Source organism: Kryptolebias marmoratus, linkage group LG16 (assembly GCF_001649575.2).
Source record: "Kryptolebias marmoratus isolate JLee-2015 linkage group LG16, ASM164957v2, whole genome shotgun sequence".
Taxonomy (NCBI): domain Eukaryota; kingdom Metazoa; phylum Chordata; class Actinopteri; order Cyprinodontiformes; family Rivulidae; genus Kryptolebias; species Kryptolebias marmoratus.
In genome coordinates, this window is record NC_051445.1 from 13,164,987 (window position 1) to 13,179,753 (window position 14,767).

The 14,767-nt window shown below is 38.6% G+C and overlaps 1 protein-coding gene across 3 annotated transcripts; it reads left to right on the forward strand.

Annotated features, from left to right (window-relative positions):
- The first annotated feature begins 209 nt into the window (after positions 1 to 209).
- On the forward strand, positions 210 to 13,472 carry LOC108241149 (solute carrier family 45 member 4). Of its 3 annotated transcripts, none has more exons than XM_017425115.3 (13): positions 210 to 361; positions 1,515 to 2,366; positions 5,150 to 5,338; positions 5,432 to 5,611; positions 5,904 to 6,562; positions 6,644 to 6,793; positions 6,911 to 7,162; positions 7,353 to 7,472; positions 7,695 to 7,794; positions 7,947 to 8,027; positions 9,893 to 10,023; positions 10,301 to 10,369; positions 10,484 to 13,472. In XM_017425115.3, the coding sequence occupies exons 2-13, from the start codon at positions 2,057 to 2,059 to the stop codon at positions 10,775 to 10,777; spliced, it is 2,535 nt and encodes an 844-aa protein (XP_017280604.1). In that variant the 5' UTR covers positions 210 to 361; positions 1,515 to 2,056; the 3' UTR covers positions 10,778 to 13,472. The 3 variants fall into 3 exon arrangements, 2 of the variants coding, with proteins under 2 accessions (XP_017280604.1, XP_017280606.1); XM_017425117.3 differs by having other exon boundaries at positions 6,647 to 6,793; XR_005234221.1 differs by lacking the exon at positions 10,484 to 13,472 and having other exon boundaries at positions 7,947 to 8,053.
- The last annotated feature ends 1,295 nt before the right edge of the window (positions 13,473 to 14,767 follow it).

A 14,767-nucleotide genomic window follows, 5' to 3' on the forward strand; every position in this document is an offset into this window, starting at 1 on the left:
ACAATCAAAATATTAATATTTTAATGTGAAATAGTATTTGCCTCTTCCAACTGGTTGATAAATAATAAATAATCTCGTTATTTTACATGTTATTAACGCAAGTTCTTCCCAGTCGTAATGGTTGCGAAATAGGTGCAGACCACCAGGAAGTGGTGTGATTACGTCATATTCGTCGTCTTCTGGCCACGCCCCTCATTGTTACTGTGGAAACCAATGGACTAGATGAGTGTAGCTCGTGAACCTGGCGATCGGAATTAGCTGGCCAGTGTTAGCCGCATTTCCAGCTTCAAACTGACGGATTTTGCTGGTAGAACAGCGTGTGGAAATAATTGCACTTTGCCAAAGAAGAGCATTCCCATAGGTAAGTTTTATATACATGTTTTGGGTTTATTTCAAGTGACTTTTTCCAGTGTTAAGAGCAAATATTAGCCTGCCTCAGTAGCTCACCGAGGAGGTAAGGTAACATGAGCAGGTCAGACCTCAAAGTAACGTTATTGTAAATAGAGGTAAATATACGTATGTAGTGGTACATGTCAACCTGACTTGTGAAAATGACTGGAAAATGACTAGTTTTTGTATTGTAAGGTAGACTGGAAGGGGGAATTTCAAAGCGCTCTCTGAGCAAAACGTGCCAAGACAAGTTGCGAAAAAAAAACACTCGCATACTTCGAAAAAGGAGGCTTTCAATCTTTGTGAAAGAAGGCTCCATTTTTCATTTAATGGTTACAACATTTTACATATGACTTTGTATTCTGAGTGTTCATTCTGTACAGCAGACTCTGTATATGCAAGCAGCAGAAAATTGCACAAGACTGTTACACATGTGTCTCCAAGCGATTAAACATTAACATGAAATAAAAAGGGAATGGTTAAAGACTAGAGAGAAAAAGGAACTTGATATCAACTGTACTGTCAAAATCCAATCACGGTACCATTTGCTGCATAGATTTGTCGACTTAAACAGTCGACACTTATGCAAAAGCCACATTTTTGAAATAATGGTTTATTACTTAACTTTGATTTGTGCCTCAAGACAGGTTTGTGGCTTCAAGTTTATGTTAACTGAGTTAAACAGCTCCTTGGGAAAACAGCTTGATCCTTTGTGTATTCATTCGTTTTACAATTTAGCCCCATTAAACTGCTTCTTAGTATATTTACTGTATTTTGTTCTTTTTACAATTTAGCCCCTTTAAACTGCTTATTAGTATATTTACTGTATTTCAAAGCAGGGAGTGTTTTGCTAAATTCCGGGCAGGTTTTCATTCCTATTATGGAAGCCAGATGCATGAAAATACTTAACCACATGGGAGCCTTCTAGTGTTTGACCCTCTCTCCATCATCGCTACAAAAAAAACCACACACTTAGAGGGACATATTTGTCAGCATCTGTAATATAAAAACATACTTTTGTAGGTTTTATTTGACAGGGCATTCAAGCTAAGGATGTAGCTTACTCGTGGTTTATTTTAATCTTAGTTTATTATCTCACTAACTGACATCTATTTTTTTTGCAGGTTGCTGAGTGACAACGGCAGCAGCCCTTTGTCAAGGAATTTCTAGAGGTTTTAATCCTAACTTACTTGAACCGCACTAGTGTGCACATGCATAGACTTTTGATGATTCTGATCAAGTGAATTCACACGCAGGCAGACCTGTTCAAGTATTTGCTTTGGTTTGCTGCGAACAGAGCTGCTGGAAACCAAAATAACCTTATCAGCCACCCATTCCATCTCTTTTGCTCCACGCTTTTTCTCCCTACTAAATGTTTTCGGAGCTGCACAGCTGTTTTCTGCTCTCTGTTAGTTTAGAACTTGAATGCAAAAAACTATGAGAAGCCACAACACTCTACAGTTGGGCTTCTGAGCTATGCTGATGTATTTTGCATAAGCACAATGACCACAATTTTTTTTTCTCATTAAATTAGTGATTCTTGCCACTTAATTCAGATTTTTTTTAACTCCGTGGTCGCTAATGGACCTTGGACAATTTCTTCTTCTTACTCAGTAATTGATCATGATGGAAAATATGGATTTTTTTTTCTCTTGGCTCATTATAAATGAATAAAGTTGGCCCAGCGGTTACAAAAAAATTGTGGCATTACATACATAAAAAACAACGAGTCGTAATAATTAAAAAACAAACTCAAATGGGAGGGAACGCAGAGGAGAAAGAGGCTTTCGAGCCTCCTGAAAACAGAAAGCCCACAGAAGTTGCAGAAGACAGTGAAGACGACAACGAGGTGGAGGAGGGGGGGGCAGTTCGGATACCCCGGTATCGCTGGGTAATGCATGCAGCAGTGATGTTTGGACGCGAGTTTTGCTACGCCATGGAAACCGCCCTGGTCACGCCAGTGCTGCTGCAGATAGGTAAGCGGTGAAGTATGTCACTTGTGACATGAGTAGAACCTGTTTTACTTCATCTCGAACATAAAAAGATGGGTAGGTGCAACAGCTCTAAGCACACAGAACAGTCTGAATTATACATCGTTTTCGAAAAAATGCAAAGTGGTCAAACTCATGTTGGTACAAGCTGCAGCTCTTTGTTATTCTTTTAGTGATGCTATTATAGCAGCGAACTTCTGTCCTGTGTCAGGAATTTGAAGGATCCACAACGGGACTGTTTGCACAGACTCAGCCATGAGTGCGCTGTTGGTTCATTTCCTGTATTAAAACAACTGATTTGTGATGACCACTGATATCCTAAGTTTGCAAGTTGAAAGAGTTGGGTGATACTGAGCAATATTATGGAATTTAATTGCGATTTTATCCCTTGCTCTGTGTAACCTGTATCTGTAACCACCGAGGGGCTGCTGGATGTTAGAGGTTAGGTTTGCCAACATTGTAAAAATGGAACAAAGACCATTTTCCCTGCTCAGGTATGACAGGAATGTATAACACAGCACATTTCAAGCTCATGGTTTTTCCACTTTGGTACTAAGATAGTACACTTTATATTTTTTTTAGTTCATTCAGTTTGTTTTTGAATGATTTTCGAGGCATCTGGTTTGTCTTTGTCACCCTGTCTAAAATTTACACGGACAATAGTTTTACAGAGTGTAAACCATCAGCCATGTAATGTTGGTTAGAGTCAGTAACTGACTCCTGACATGGAATTATGTGTCTAAAATATCTCTAAAGAAGTTGGGACATTATGTTTTGCAGGGAATAATTTTTAACTGAGTTATTTATAGCAGGTGTTGGATAGGAAAATGCTGTGTTTTGCTTCTGAAGCCTTCACATTGATTGTTGCCAAAGTCTGTGACACTGTTCAGAAACATTAACATGTTTGTGCTTAAATGATGCTACTAAGCTAGTTTGGACAAGTGACACATTAGCTTTTATGTTTTTCCAGACTGTAGGCTTTGTTCAAGCCAGCATCTTTTGAACAAACGATAGGGTATCTAGTGTGGGTCTTTTTGAATAATCTATATTTAGTGTTCCCCATTTAGGATTAGAATTTTTGCCACAATCAAGCAGTCCTACTTGGCATTCAGAAAGGAGTCCACGTTTTTCTTTTAAATCTGTCTAACAATGCACCCATGCTATCCCTTTTTTGTATTAGAAACAGTAAGTACTACAAGTACTTGCTGCTATCCCCTTTTTGCTGTTATAATCAAGATTACAAAAACATCTTACTGCCTTTCATCTTCTAAAGTAGAATCAATTTATGTTTTGTTCTGGTAAATGTCCAGACTTTATAAAGACCAATTTTAAATCTTTTTAACCCAATTTACATTTAAACTATAATTCCTTAATTTGTCATCATGGATAGCTAGCTACAAAGAAAAAGAGAATCAAAGATGACTCAAACAACCATATACTAGTATTTTAAGTGTGATTAATTGTCAGCCACAACAACAGAAGGCAACCTTTTACTGTGTATCTAGATTATTATTACACACAATTTGTTTTACTATCTTGCTACTCAAACTAATGGACACTATTGAAAACCTAACCTCCTTGGAGGAGGTAATAACTGAGCAGTTTTAAACAGAGCAGCTTTAGGTTTTGCTGCAAGCCCACTGAGAAAGCTAAATCACTGCAACAGGAAAACCAGAAAGAAAGTGAGTTATTTTTGCCTCTGTGGGAAAATCAGTTTTTTGCTGCATTAAAGGGGCAAAACAGGAGAAGCGAGGCAAAGGAGTGAACATGCTGAGATACAACCACGTAGCAGAATTTATGAGGTCATTAAACGAGAACTTAAAGTGCATTTTCTTTTCTTTGGTAATACACGGACAGATATTGCCCTCTAACAGAGGTTTATGTTTTTAACATGAGCAACAACTGATCATTTTTATCATTTGTAAGCAGTGGTGGGGGGAAAAAAAATCCAGTACACACTAAATTGCCTTGTTCTGTTTTTTTTAAAGTGCTAATTAGGAATGCACATTTGAGTGTGATTCAGAGCTGAGAAATGTCTTCAGAGAGCAAACTAAGGATGATTTCAACACCGTCCGGCCTTGTTGGTGCATGTCTTAGTTTTATTTACTGGATTTATTGAACTCATTTTTATCATTATCTCTTCATATGCATGATATTTATTCCTCTTCTGGCTAAAAAAAGCCCTACATTCTTGTGTGAAGGAGAAAAATTATTAGTAGGAAAAAAAGCTTATTTTGGCAAATGTTCAAGATTATAGTCAATCTTAGAAGATCTCATAACTTAAAGGTTTTTCTTTTTAAAACAGAACCTGGTTGATGAATAATTTATTACTGAAAACGTCGAACATCCTGCTGTTTTTTGTTTGTTTTTCCGTCTGTATTTAAAATTAAGAACAAGTCAAGTCAAATTTATTTATATAGCACTTTTCAGCAACGAGGCGGTTTGGGGTTTATAACAAGAAAACAATGCAATACATATGTTTTTAAAATTACAGTTTCAGATAAAGTAACACCTGAACGAAGAGCAGTATTGAAAACATTGCCCTAGCTTTATCAGTAAAAGAAAGTAATCATAATTTTAGAAATAAGTCCACTTTTTGGATAATTTGGAAGTGCATATATAATAAATACGCCAAAGTTTCATATCAATAAATCAAATAAAATTAAGGATTTATGTGCCAACAGTAAGACGCTGACCGCTGTCCTAGTCTCATTTTGACTGTGATCTCAATTTCTCAGTTAATAATGATTTCACCACGTGTGTTTTAGGTCTTCCAGAGAAATATTACAGTTTAACTTGGTTTCTCAGTCCCATCCTGGGTCTTCTCTTCACGCCTCTGATTGGCTCGGCCAGTGACCGCTGCACTCTGCGTTGGGGCAGGAGGCGGCCCTTCATCTTGGCTCTGTGCGTGGGCGTGCTGCTCGGAGTGGCGCTGTTTTTAAACGGATCGCTGATAGGCAAGTAGGAGGTTTCAGATGAGCTCGCTAAACTCCACAAACGGGCCACAAAGTTTGATCCAGACTGTGTTTGCGTTTTTTTTTTTTTTTTAGGGCTTTCCATCAGCGACAGGCCAAACAGCCAGCCAATAGGCATCGTTCTCACCGTCCTGGGTGTGGTGGTGCTGGACTTCTGTGCTGATGCATCCGAGGGGCCAATCGTAGCTTACCTTCTGGATGTTGCTGATACAGAAGAGCAGGACATGGCCCTGAATATCCATGGCATCTCTGCTGGTAGGACATCCACATGCAGCATATATTCACACACCCATGCACAGGAAGCTATAAAACACCTATAAGTTGTCTGTTCTGCTGTACTTGGGAGTGAGCTCAAAGCTTGTTTTTTTCCGCATCTTGTTCATACTTGCACTGCCAGGTTTGGATTTGTTTTTTGGTTTTTTTAGCTGCACTGCATATCTTCTACTATCTACCCATCTACTATTCTACTAACATTGTGTAAATTTATTGTTTATTTTAAATAATACTATGACACATGCAAATAATACTCCTGTATCTGTTTTCCCAGGGCTTGGGGGAGCATTGGGGTACATGTTGGGAGGCCTTGACTGGACTGGCACAGCTCTCGGCAGAGCATTCAAATCACAGGAACAGGTCCTCTTCATGTTTGCAGGAGTCATCTTCATTATTTCTGTCACGCTGCACATGCTCAGCATCCCCGAGAGACCTTGTTCTTCATCCAACAAGCTTAAAGATACAGAAGATGGAGAGTCTTCCAGTCGGTCGTGTTTAGGGCTCGTGGGGAACACGCCACCCTTTCTAGACATAATTGCAGAGGAGGACGCTTTCGCCTCATCTCGAGATGACAAAGAACCGCATTTTGAGGACAGAGAACTGGATTTCCTTGCTGTGGAGAAAGTGCGGAGTAAAAGCGATTCGGTCTTAGCTATGCCAGATGCTACAATAGACTTGGACCCCGACCTTGACAGATTAGTTTTCTTGCCAGCTCAGCACTTTCTACCAGAAACTCATGGAGATCTAGAGAATGCTTTTAAGCCATCCGACCACAGCATCGGGTCCTCCTCTCCTCTAGGCGAGTTGCCCTCTTTTACTGACGGGAGCGTGGTCGTAGAGCCGACAACAACAGATTTGCCTGAACCCAAGGAGCCAACAAATGGTCAGCCTTGTATCCCTCAGACCAGCTCAGACTCAGTGGATGCACATCAGGTAAAACCATAAATGTTTCAATCACTGTATGTTGAACTCTGCAGCCTCACGGCTTTCATTTTGGCCTCTAATTTGTCTCAGCAGGACAAAGCTGCTAATGGCATCAATGCTGGCCTGCCTTCCTCTAATCATACTAATGTCATGAAAGGCCACGCCTCGACCAAGCATGGGAACCGCACAACCACCACTTCCGTTATACCCCGGCCACACCCACCTACCTTCTACAGACAAGTACAAATTTCATAATTATTATTTTCTAAAATTATCTGGTGTATTTGTAAACATATTAAATCACAGTTTATTTAGTGAATGTAACCAGTTTGGTGTTGCGCTCTTCTCTCTCTGTAGCCTTCCTTTACATTTTCATATTACGGCCGAGTGAGGCCACGACGCAATCGACTGCAACGCACACGAGCTTCGAGTCCTCGGCCGATCACCACTTCCCGCAGTTTGAACGACCTGCGGGACATCCAGCAGCGGCATCTGCGCAGGCGAGATTTACAGCTGTCCGATAGCAGCCTGTCGTCCGAGAGCTCCAGCAGCGAGGGGGAACCAGAGAAGGGTACCACTGTGAAACTGCTCTGGCTGTCCATGTTGAAGGTGAACTCAATTTTGCAATGAAGCCCTTTTTTCCTCCTGCTGTTGTACTATTGCTCTGGATAAATTTGACATATATTCGAGGGAAATACGTTCTCTTGCATGTGAATAAATTGGCCTTTTTTGTGGAAATTTTTATATTCATCCCTATGTGGTTGTTGTGACTCACTGTAGTTATTTCACTCTGTCACAGATGCCGAAGCAGCTCTGGAGGTTGTGTGTGTGTCACCTCCTTACGTGGTTCTCCATTATAGCTGAAGCTGTGTTTTACACTGACTTCATGGGCCAAGTTGTTTACCATGGAGACCCCACGGTACATACCCATTTTGCTGCCTCTGTTATGAAAGCATCACCTGCTATCATTTGACATTTTGTATATCAAGTAAATACCTCAGTGGTGGAGCACAGAAACATAAACACTGCATACTACAGTCTGTAATTTATGGTTTTAAACTAAATGTCAGTTATTCAGTCTGTTTGAAAGGATAAATCTTACAATAATAATAACTGCTGCAATTTATTCTGGTTTTGTCAGGCATCGGCCAATTCAACAGAGCTCAGCAATTATCACAAAGGAGTCCAAATGGGCTGCTGGGGACTGGTGGTCTACGCTGCTACAGCTGCCGTCTGCTCCGGTAAAACACAAGCTTTGTTTGCAAATTCAGGTTATAATTTATCTTGTTAGTCTATTACACACCATTTGGGATACATTCAAGCTCCTTTTTCTTTTTCTAAACATCCTCTAAAAATGTCTCAAACCACTTTTTTTTCTCTTTTTTTCCCCCAGTCATTCTTCAGAAGTCTCTGGATAGTTTTGATCTGAGTATCAAGGTCATCTACGTCGTTGGAACTCTGGGATTCTCAGTGGGTCAGTCAGCAGCAGAGCATAATGCGGTGAATGTTGGAACTGGTTTGTGTACAATGGTGCTATAGAGTTATAGTTCTTTAACATAACATAACATTGTTATGTTAAAAAGTAGTTTAAAAGTAGAAATATTTGAGGAAAACCATTGGCAGAAATGTGTTATAGTAACTGTCTTAATTATATGAGATGAAAATAAGAATTACGCTTTTGTTGGCATCCAGCGATGACTGTTTACCTTTTCCTTATATTGGATTAGATTTATTTGTCATTGTAAGCTAAGCATACAATGAAAATAAAAACGCAGCTTCACATGATACACTGACAGTAAATGTGCAAAAACACGTTTAAGACGTAAAACTGTGTGACATAAAAGTATCTTAAATACTCACAACTCACGAGACCAGGATAATTTAAAAAAAAACATCTTAACATGCTCAGCCAAAAGCAGACTAAAAGGCAGGTCAGTGAACAGCTGCATATTAGATTATTATTACATTAAGATTAATGTAAAAAGGAATTTAAAATGCAAGTAGCTGTGGGAAGAGAACTGTTCCTGAATGGAGATGTGAGTTTTTAGAGCTCTGTAACGTCTACCAGATGGTAGGAGTTGAAACAGATGGTGCGCAGGGTGGGTGGGGTCTTTGATGATGCTTGTAGCTCGATGGCGATAGCGTGAACTGGCAATTACATGGTGGGAAGGCAGGGGAAGGGTATTGATTTTTATTTTTTATGTTTTTGTGCGGCCTCGATCACTTGTTGGAGGGCTTTTTTGTCTGATGCTGAACACCCAGCATGCAACACTGTGATGCCATGGGTCACAATGCTTTCAGTGGCAGCCTGTTGAGGTTGCTTTTCCTCAGAATTCTCAGGAAGTGTTGACGCTGTGGGCTTTTTACAGTGCCACCAGTGTTGGTAGATCAGGTGAAGTAATCAAAAAATTTAAAGGCATTCACCCTCTTAACATCTCACCACAGGCTCCATGTATATTTACAGGTGCAGGTTTGGTCTTCTGCTTCTTTCTAAAGTCCAGAATAATTTCCTTTGTTGTCATAGTGTTTAGTAAGAAATTGTGCACCATTTCATCAGTCGCTGAATCAGTCGCTCATCCCCCATTTTTGTGAGCGCCTACATGATGATGTGGTAACATGATGGAGTAACATGAAGTTAGTCCATCGTGTTGCCACACTTGTCCAAATGTTACTAGTTGTTTCTACATCATGAATTAATCTTGAATAAACCAGACTAAAATATTATATTTATCTAGCACCGAATTTGAAAAAAAAAAAAAAAAAAATCCAATAGTACCAGCTCAGAATTAGTTCCGGTACAGTTTTGGTTGAAAATGAGCAAAACCTTCCTTTCACTTTGAGTAATTATAGCATTCCAGAGTTCACATTACTGCAAGAGCGCCAGCTGTGAAACACGGTAGTGGTAGTTTGATGGTTTGGGCCAGGATCATTTTCCCAGTTGCCTCAGTGACTTTATCTCAAAAAGGAAGTAAGTCATGCTGTAAGACATAAATTATTATTATTATTAACCTAAGAACAGTTTAATAAAAACTAAATATAAAATGTTTTGGAAAGTCCAAGGAAAAATTCAGATTTTAATAGAATTGCATGCTGTACAAGAATCTGAAATGTGTAGTTAAGTCTAGACTGACTCACCAGCTTGCTAGATTTTAAGCTGTTCTATACAAAGCAGTTGACAAAAACCCTCTTTAAGATTATATTTTTGCAGAAACACAGTAACGACAAGAGTTCACAAATGTTTAAACCCCCACAGAGTCACAGTCGCTGCACAGATGATATGAGATCTGTTTACGTTAAGTTTCAACTTTCAAATTCTCTTTTTTTTTTTTTTTTTGAAAGGAACTGCAGTTATGGCAATCTTCCCTAATGTTTATGTTGCCATGGTGATGATCAGTGGCATGGGTATCATCTCCATGAGTATCTCCTACTGCCCCTATGCATTACTGGGACAGTACCATGAAATCAAAGAGGTGAGCTCACACACGTCTACGACACGCAATAAAGCCCAAGTTAAGACATAATGTTGAGCTCAGGTCTAAGGGTAAGGATTCTGTGTTGAATATTTTTTCTGATGTTTTTCACACTTAGAGATCTTTAAATTAAGCTCTCTTTTTTTTCGATTCAGTCCTTTTTTAAAGGTAATAATGTCTTGTTTAAATTTGAGGCGTCACTAAAAGCCCAAACCTGTGTTGAGATGAAACATTAGCATTTATGATTCTAACTGTTGGCCTTCTGTTCGTTCCTCAGTACGTTACCCACAGTCCAGAGAAAACTCGGAGAGGTTTTGGTATTGACTGTGCTATATTATCCTGCCAGGTCAGTGTTTGCTTAGTTTTCACTTCCAGGACTGTTTAAAGTATCAGAATTCTGCAGTGGTGATGTAAACATGCGCTCACAGTTTTTGTTTTTTGTTTGTAACTTTATTTACAGGTTTATATCAGCCAGATTTTGGTCGCCTCAGCTCTTGGATCAGTGGTAGAGGCAGTCGACAGTGTGCGTGTTATTCCAATTGTGGCCTCGGGGGGCTCCTTTCTCGGCTTCCTCACCGCCTGCTTCCTCGTTATTTATCCCGATTCTGAGCCCAGCAGCTCAGAGCAGGACTTAAATGGACTACCTGGAGAGGAGGATCAGAATGGAGAAAGCACCAGTGACCAGAGACTGGCTCTGCTGAACCTCAAAAACAATTTGAAAGAGACAGAGAATCACTCTGTTGCCCGAGCATAAAGCAATCGATGGAAGCCTTTGATCATAAGCCGACAGACGCATCATGTGAGGATTATACTGAACACATCTTGTGTGCAGATGTGATGATCTGTGCCTTCTGGATGAGCAAAGACAAGAAGAGAAAGAAAACACGACACACAGATAACATTCTATCAACAAACAATCTGGGAGGGTTAGATTTAGATCATGTGGAGGAGACCGAGACCAATAATGTGAGTTCTGAGCTCCTCTGTTCGCGCTGTTGCTACCTCAACTGTAAAGCAAATACTGCTTAGCTGGATTAATAACTACAAGTAAGGCTTTAAACACAAAAAGCCACGTGACAGTTTTATCGAACTGCTGAAACTAATTTAGTTCAGACTGCTGTAGCGAAAACAAAACTAAGAAGCACAGAGCACTTTGACTTCTGAGCTGAACCGTTGCATCTATGCTGCCAAATCATGTGAAGTGTGGCTCCACTGAAGCTGTTTCATTACTGCCGAACAGACAATCAAAACGTCACTTTGTGTAACCTAAACGTAGGCCGAAAACGGATGTATTTGTTTGGATCTTTCATGGGTCGCCTTCACGTTTTACTGTTGTTTTACAAATGCCAAAAGCCTTCTGAGTTCATTGTAGTTACATGCAAAAAACAAAACACTATTCACAGTTATGTTGTTTAAACCTGTCTGCAATTTCTTTTTCTTTTTTTTTTAACCAAGAAACATTTTTATGATGAGGTAGTTAATTATTTTGCCAAAATAATTAAGCCTTTGGGTATTTTCATCCCTACTAATTTTGTTCCACATTACCAAAACAATGATGCGATGACACAACCGGTCTCTGGGCGTTTCAGAATTAATCATGGTTATGATAGACTGTAGCTTTTGTTCTAAACTTTATAATCAAAATGCATTTTAATTGGGAGATAGGGTCACGATGAATGTTTAAAAAGTAAGGAAGTAGAAATGCTCTGGCATGGATAAAAGGGGCTATTTTTGATTGGTCATTTTGTTGTTTTAAATATATATTTTTTTTTAAAGTTTTCTCCTGCTGCAGTATATCGTCTCTGTAAGATTTCAGTTTACCTCAGGATGAAGAACATGCAAGACCGCTCGAGTCGAGCGAGGACTACAATAAGCAAAGTATTGGCAGTGTCAGCCCAGTATACACAGTGATATTTAAATATCCTGCTAAGAGAAGCCCTTTGTCGCTGCTAAATAAGGTGTAAAATTCTCAGAGCAGCTCTCAAATCATTAATAAGGACATTATCGAGTATTGTTTTCATTTATAAATATTAATGTCACATAGTGGAAAACATTTCTAAAAGCCTGAAGGATCTAAAAATCCAAATTTCTCAATTTACTGAAATGAAGGGTTTTATGGATTTTTGAGAGCTTGTTTTTTTTTTTTTTTTACTCTGCTGTGTTTAGAAAATAACAGCTTGGCAAAGGGAAAATCATATAGGATAAAGGGGAAAACTGTGACATGAGATATGTTTGTACTCTTAGCACCTGTTGTCAGATTTTAATACTTTGTTTACGCCACGTTATGTCTGATTAAATAGTTAAAGTATCATCGATCGAAATGGAGGGTAAGTTCTAGCAGAGTCTGTAATGTCATGAAAGGATTCTTGTTTTAGCTTTTTTTTAAACCAGAGAAATAGAACCAGGTTTTGTAAAGCTGTTACTTTACCTTGAGCTCACCTCTATTATCCACTTTCAAACACTACCTGTGTCAGACATTTTTTCATGATGGAAAGGCTCGATTTTTAATGCCAAACTACTGTGCTGAAAGACGTTTTCTTCAACATATCCTGAGATGTTGGAATGGTTGAGTTAAAACTCTTTCTGTGTTTTTGTTTGACAAGTTAAAAAGTCTGTGTTAAATTAGACTGATCTTTAGTTCTGTGTGCTGCTGTACAGACTTTCGTAAAGCGAACACAAGTTATTTTTGTGTCATTTGGGGGGAAAAAAGGGTATTAATTGAACTTGTCGATAGTGATTTTTATTGACATTCTGTCAAAAACATTTCTGGCATAAGTCATTTGTTGTTTTTTTTTAGTGCACAAAAACTTTAAATATTGTAAAACTAAGACTTGTTATGGTCTTAAAGGGTGATTTCAGATTGATAAGGATACATGAAACCTTACAGAAGAAAAATGATCATGGTAAAAATGTCATTTACAACACTTATCAATATTTTAAAGAAATAAAATTGCCTTTTTTTAAAGATGTTTTTTGTTATTTTTAGTATTTACCATGTTTGAAGACCTAAAACAAAATGTAGTAGTTTTTGTGATTAAAATAAATTAAAATATATATATATTCTGAGCAACTATGGAGTATACCAATCTGAACAAACTGGGTAACTGAGTTTTGTAAAACAAACAATCATTAACTTCACAGTAACTTTCTAAACTCTTTACAGTTAGTGAGAGTTACAAAAGACAAACTGTTAAACATCAGCAAAGGATGAATTGGTTCATTTTCTAAAAAATATCAGTCAAAAAGAACAAGAGAAAAATGATGTTTTGATTCTGAATGAACCTGATCATCTATGTAGAAGAAGTCATCTGTAATGAGTTGCTGCTAAGTGTATTAGTGTATTTTTTTATTCTGGCAAAAACTTCCAGATACAAATATAAAACAAGTCCAGTTTAAATATTGTTTTTGTTTGTAACATAAGCTATAAATAAATATAAGAGTATTCCTGTGTTTATGGTTTGACTGCATGCATGTTGTTTAATTTGTAAAGTGCTGCCACCTTCAGGCCAAGATGTGTTATTACAGTTCATTTTTCTCAGTTCTGTCATTGGCTTATATATTTACTTTAAGAAAGAGAGAGAGAGAAATATGTTTTGGTTTATGTAAATGTGCCTACACTAAAAAATTTAACTCTCACACAGAATCGCCCGCATGAAGCACACACAGCACTGAAAATGATAAAGACCAAGCATAGGCGCCGGAACCACTGGGGCCAGGGGGCCGTTGGCCCCCCCACTTTCCGGTCTTGTGCGGCTAAAATATTTTGTTTCCCACTCCTAACTTTGGCAAATAAAGATCAAATGTTATCAAAATCACAGGATTTATTGTTGATGATGAAAGGATTAAACACAGTTAAGGACTTGCAGGTAAATTAATTTGTTTCCATTTTATGTAGGGGGAACAGATTATTTCAGGCAGCTGAAATATCCATTCTCTTCTCTCCTCTCCCCATAACTTTGGCAAATAAAAAGCAACTGTTTCCAAATTCTCAAACATTATGTGTGATAGCATACTAGACATTTCCTTAATCCAGTAATCTGTCATATTTTACATTAGAACCTGATTTGCCAAAAAGTCTACACTCTGATCTTTTCAGGAAGTCTTTATTTTTGTGCCCTGCTCTCAGCTAACTTCGCTCCTCTTGTATCAGAAACAGAAAGGAAGGTGAGGACTGTATGGCGAGCCATTTAAGCATTTATTTGACATCCTGGAAGTTGGAAACCGTTCCACTATAATCACGCCTCCTCTGCTCTGGTTAAACAAGCCCCCTTAAACGTTCCCCTCCTACTAGTAAACCTTTTCTTTTAACTATTTGTAGTTCACTATTAAGTTCAAAAGAGATTTGGACTGGTTCTTATTAGAAACTATAGTGCACGAGCACTAGTAAGCTGAATTATTGTTGACAATATAACAGGTTAGACATTCTTTACGTTATAGCAAGATAAAATGTATACTGCTCAGGAAGTGCTACAACTAGCTGCTAGTAAATAAACTTCATGCAAATAAGTAAATGTGAAAGTAATGTTAAAGTAGTGTTTGCTATGAAACCACTGGCGGTGCCAGGGGGGCGCTAGAGGGTGCTGTAGCTCCCCCTGGAAAAGTCATAGCACCCCCGTAGCACCCCCAAGCAAAGGCATAACCGGGGTATGTGTGGGACATGTCCCCCACTTCCCTTATGTATGCCCTATATCCCCCGCACTTTTTCCAGCCGTTGCAATTGTTTAATTCGTTGTTAACATGTGGG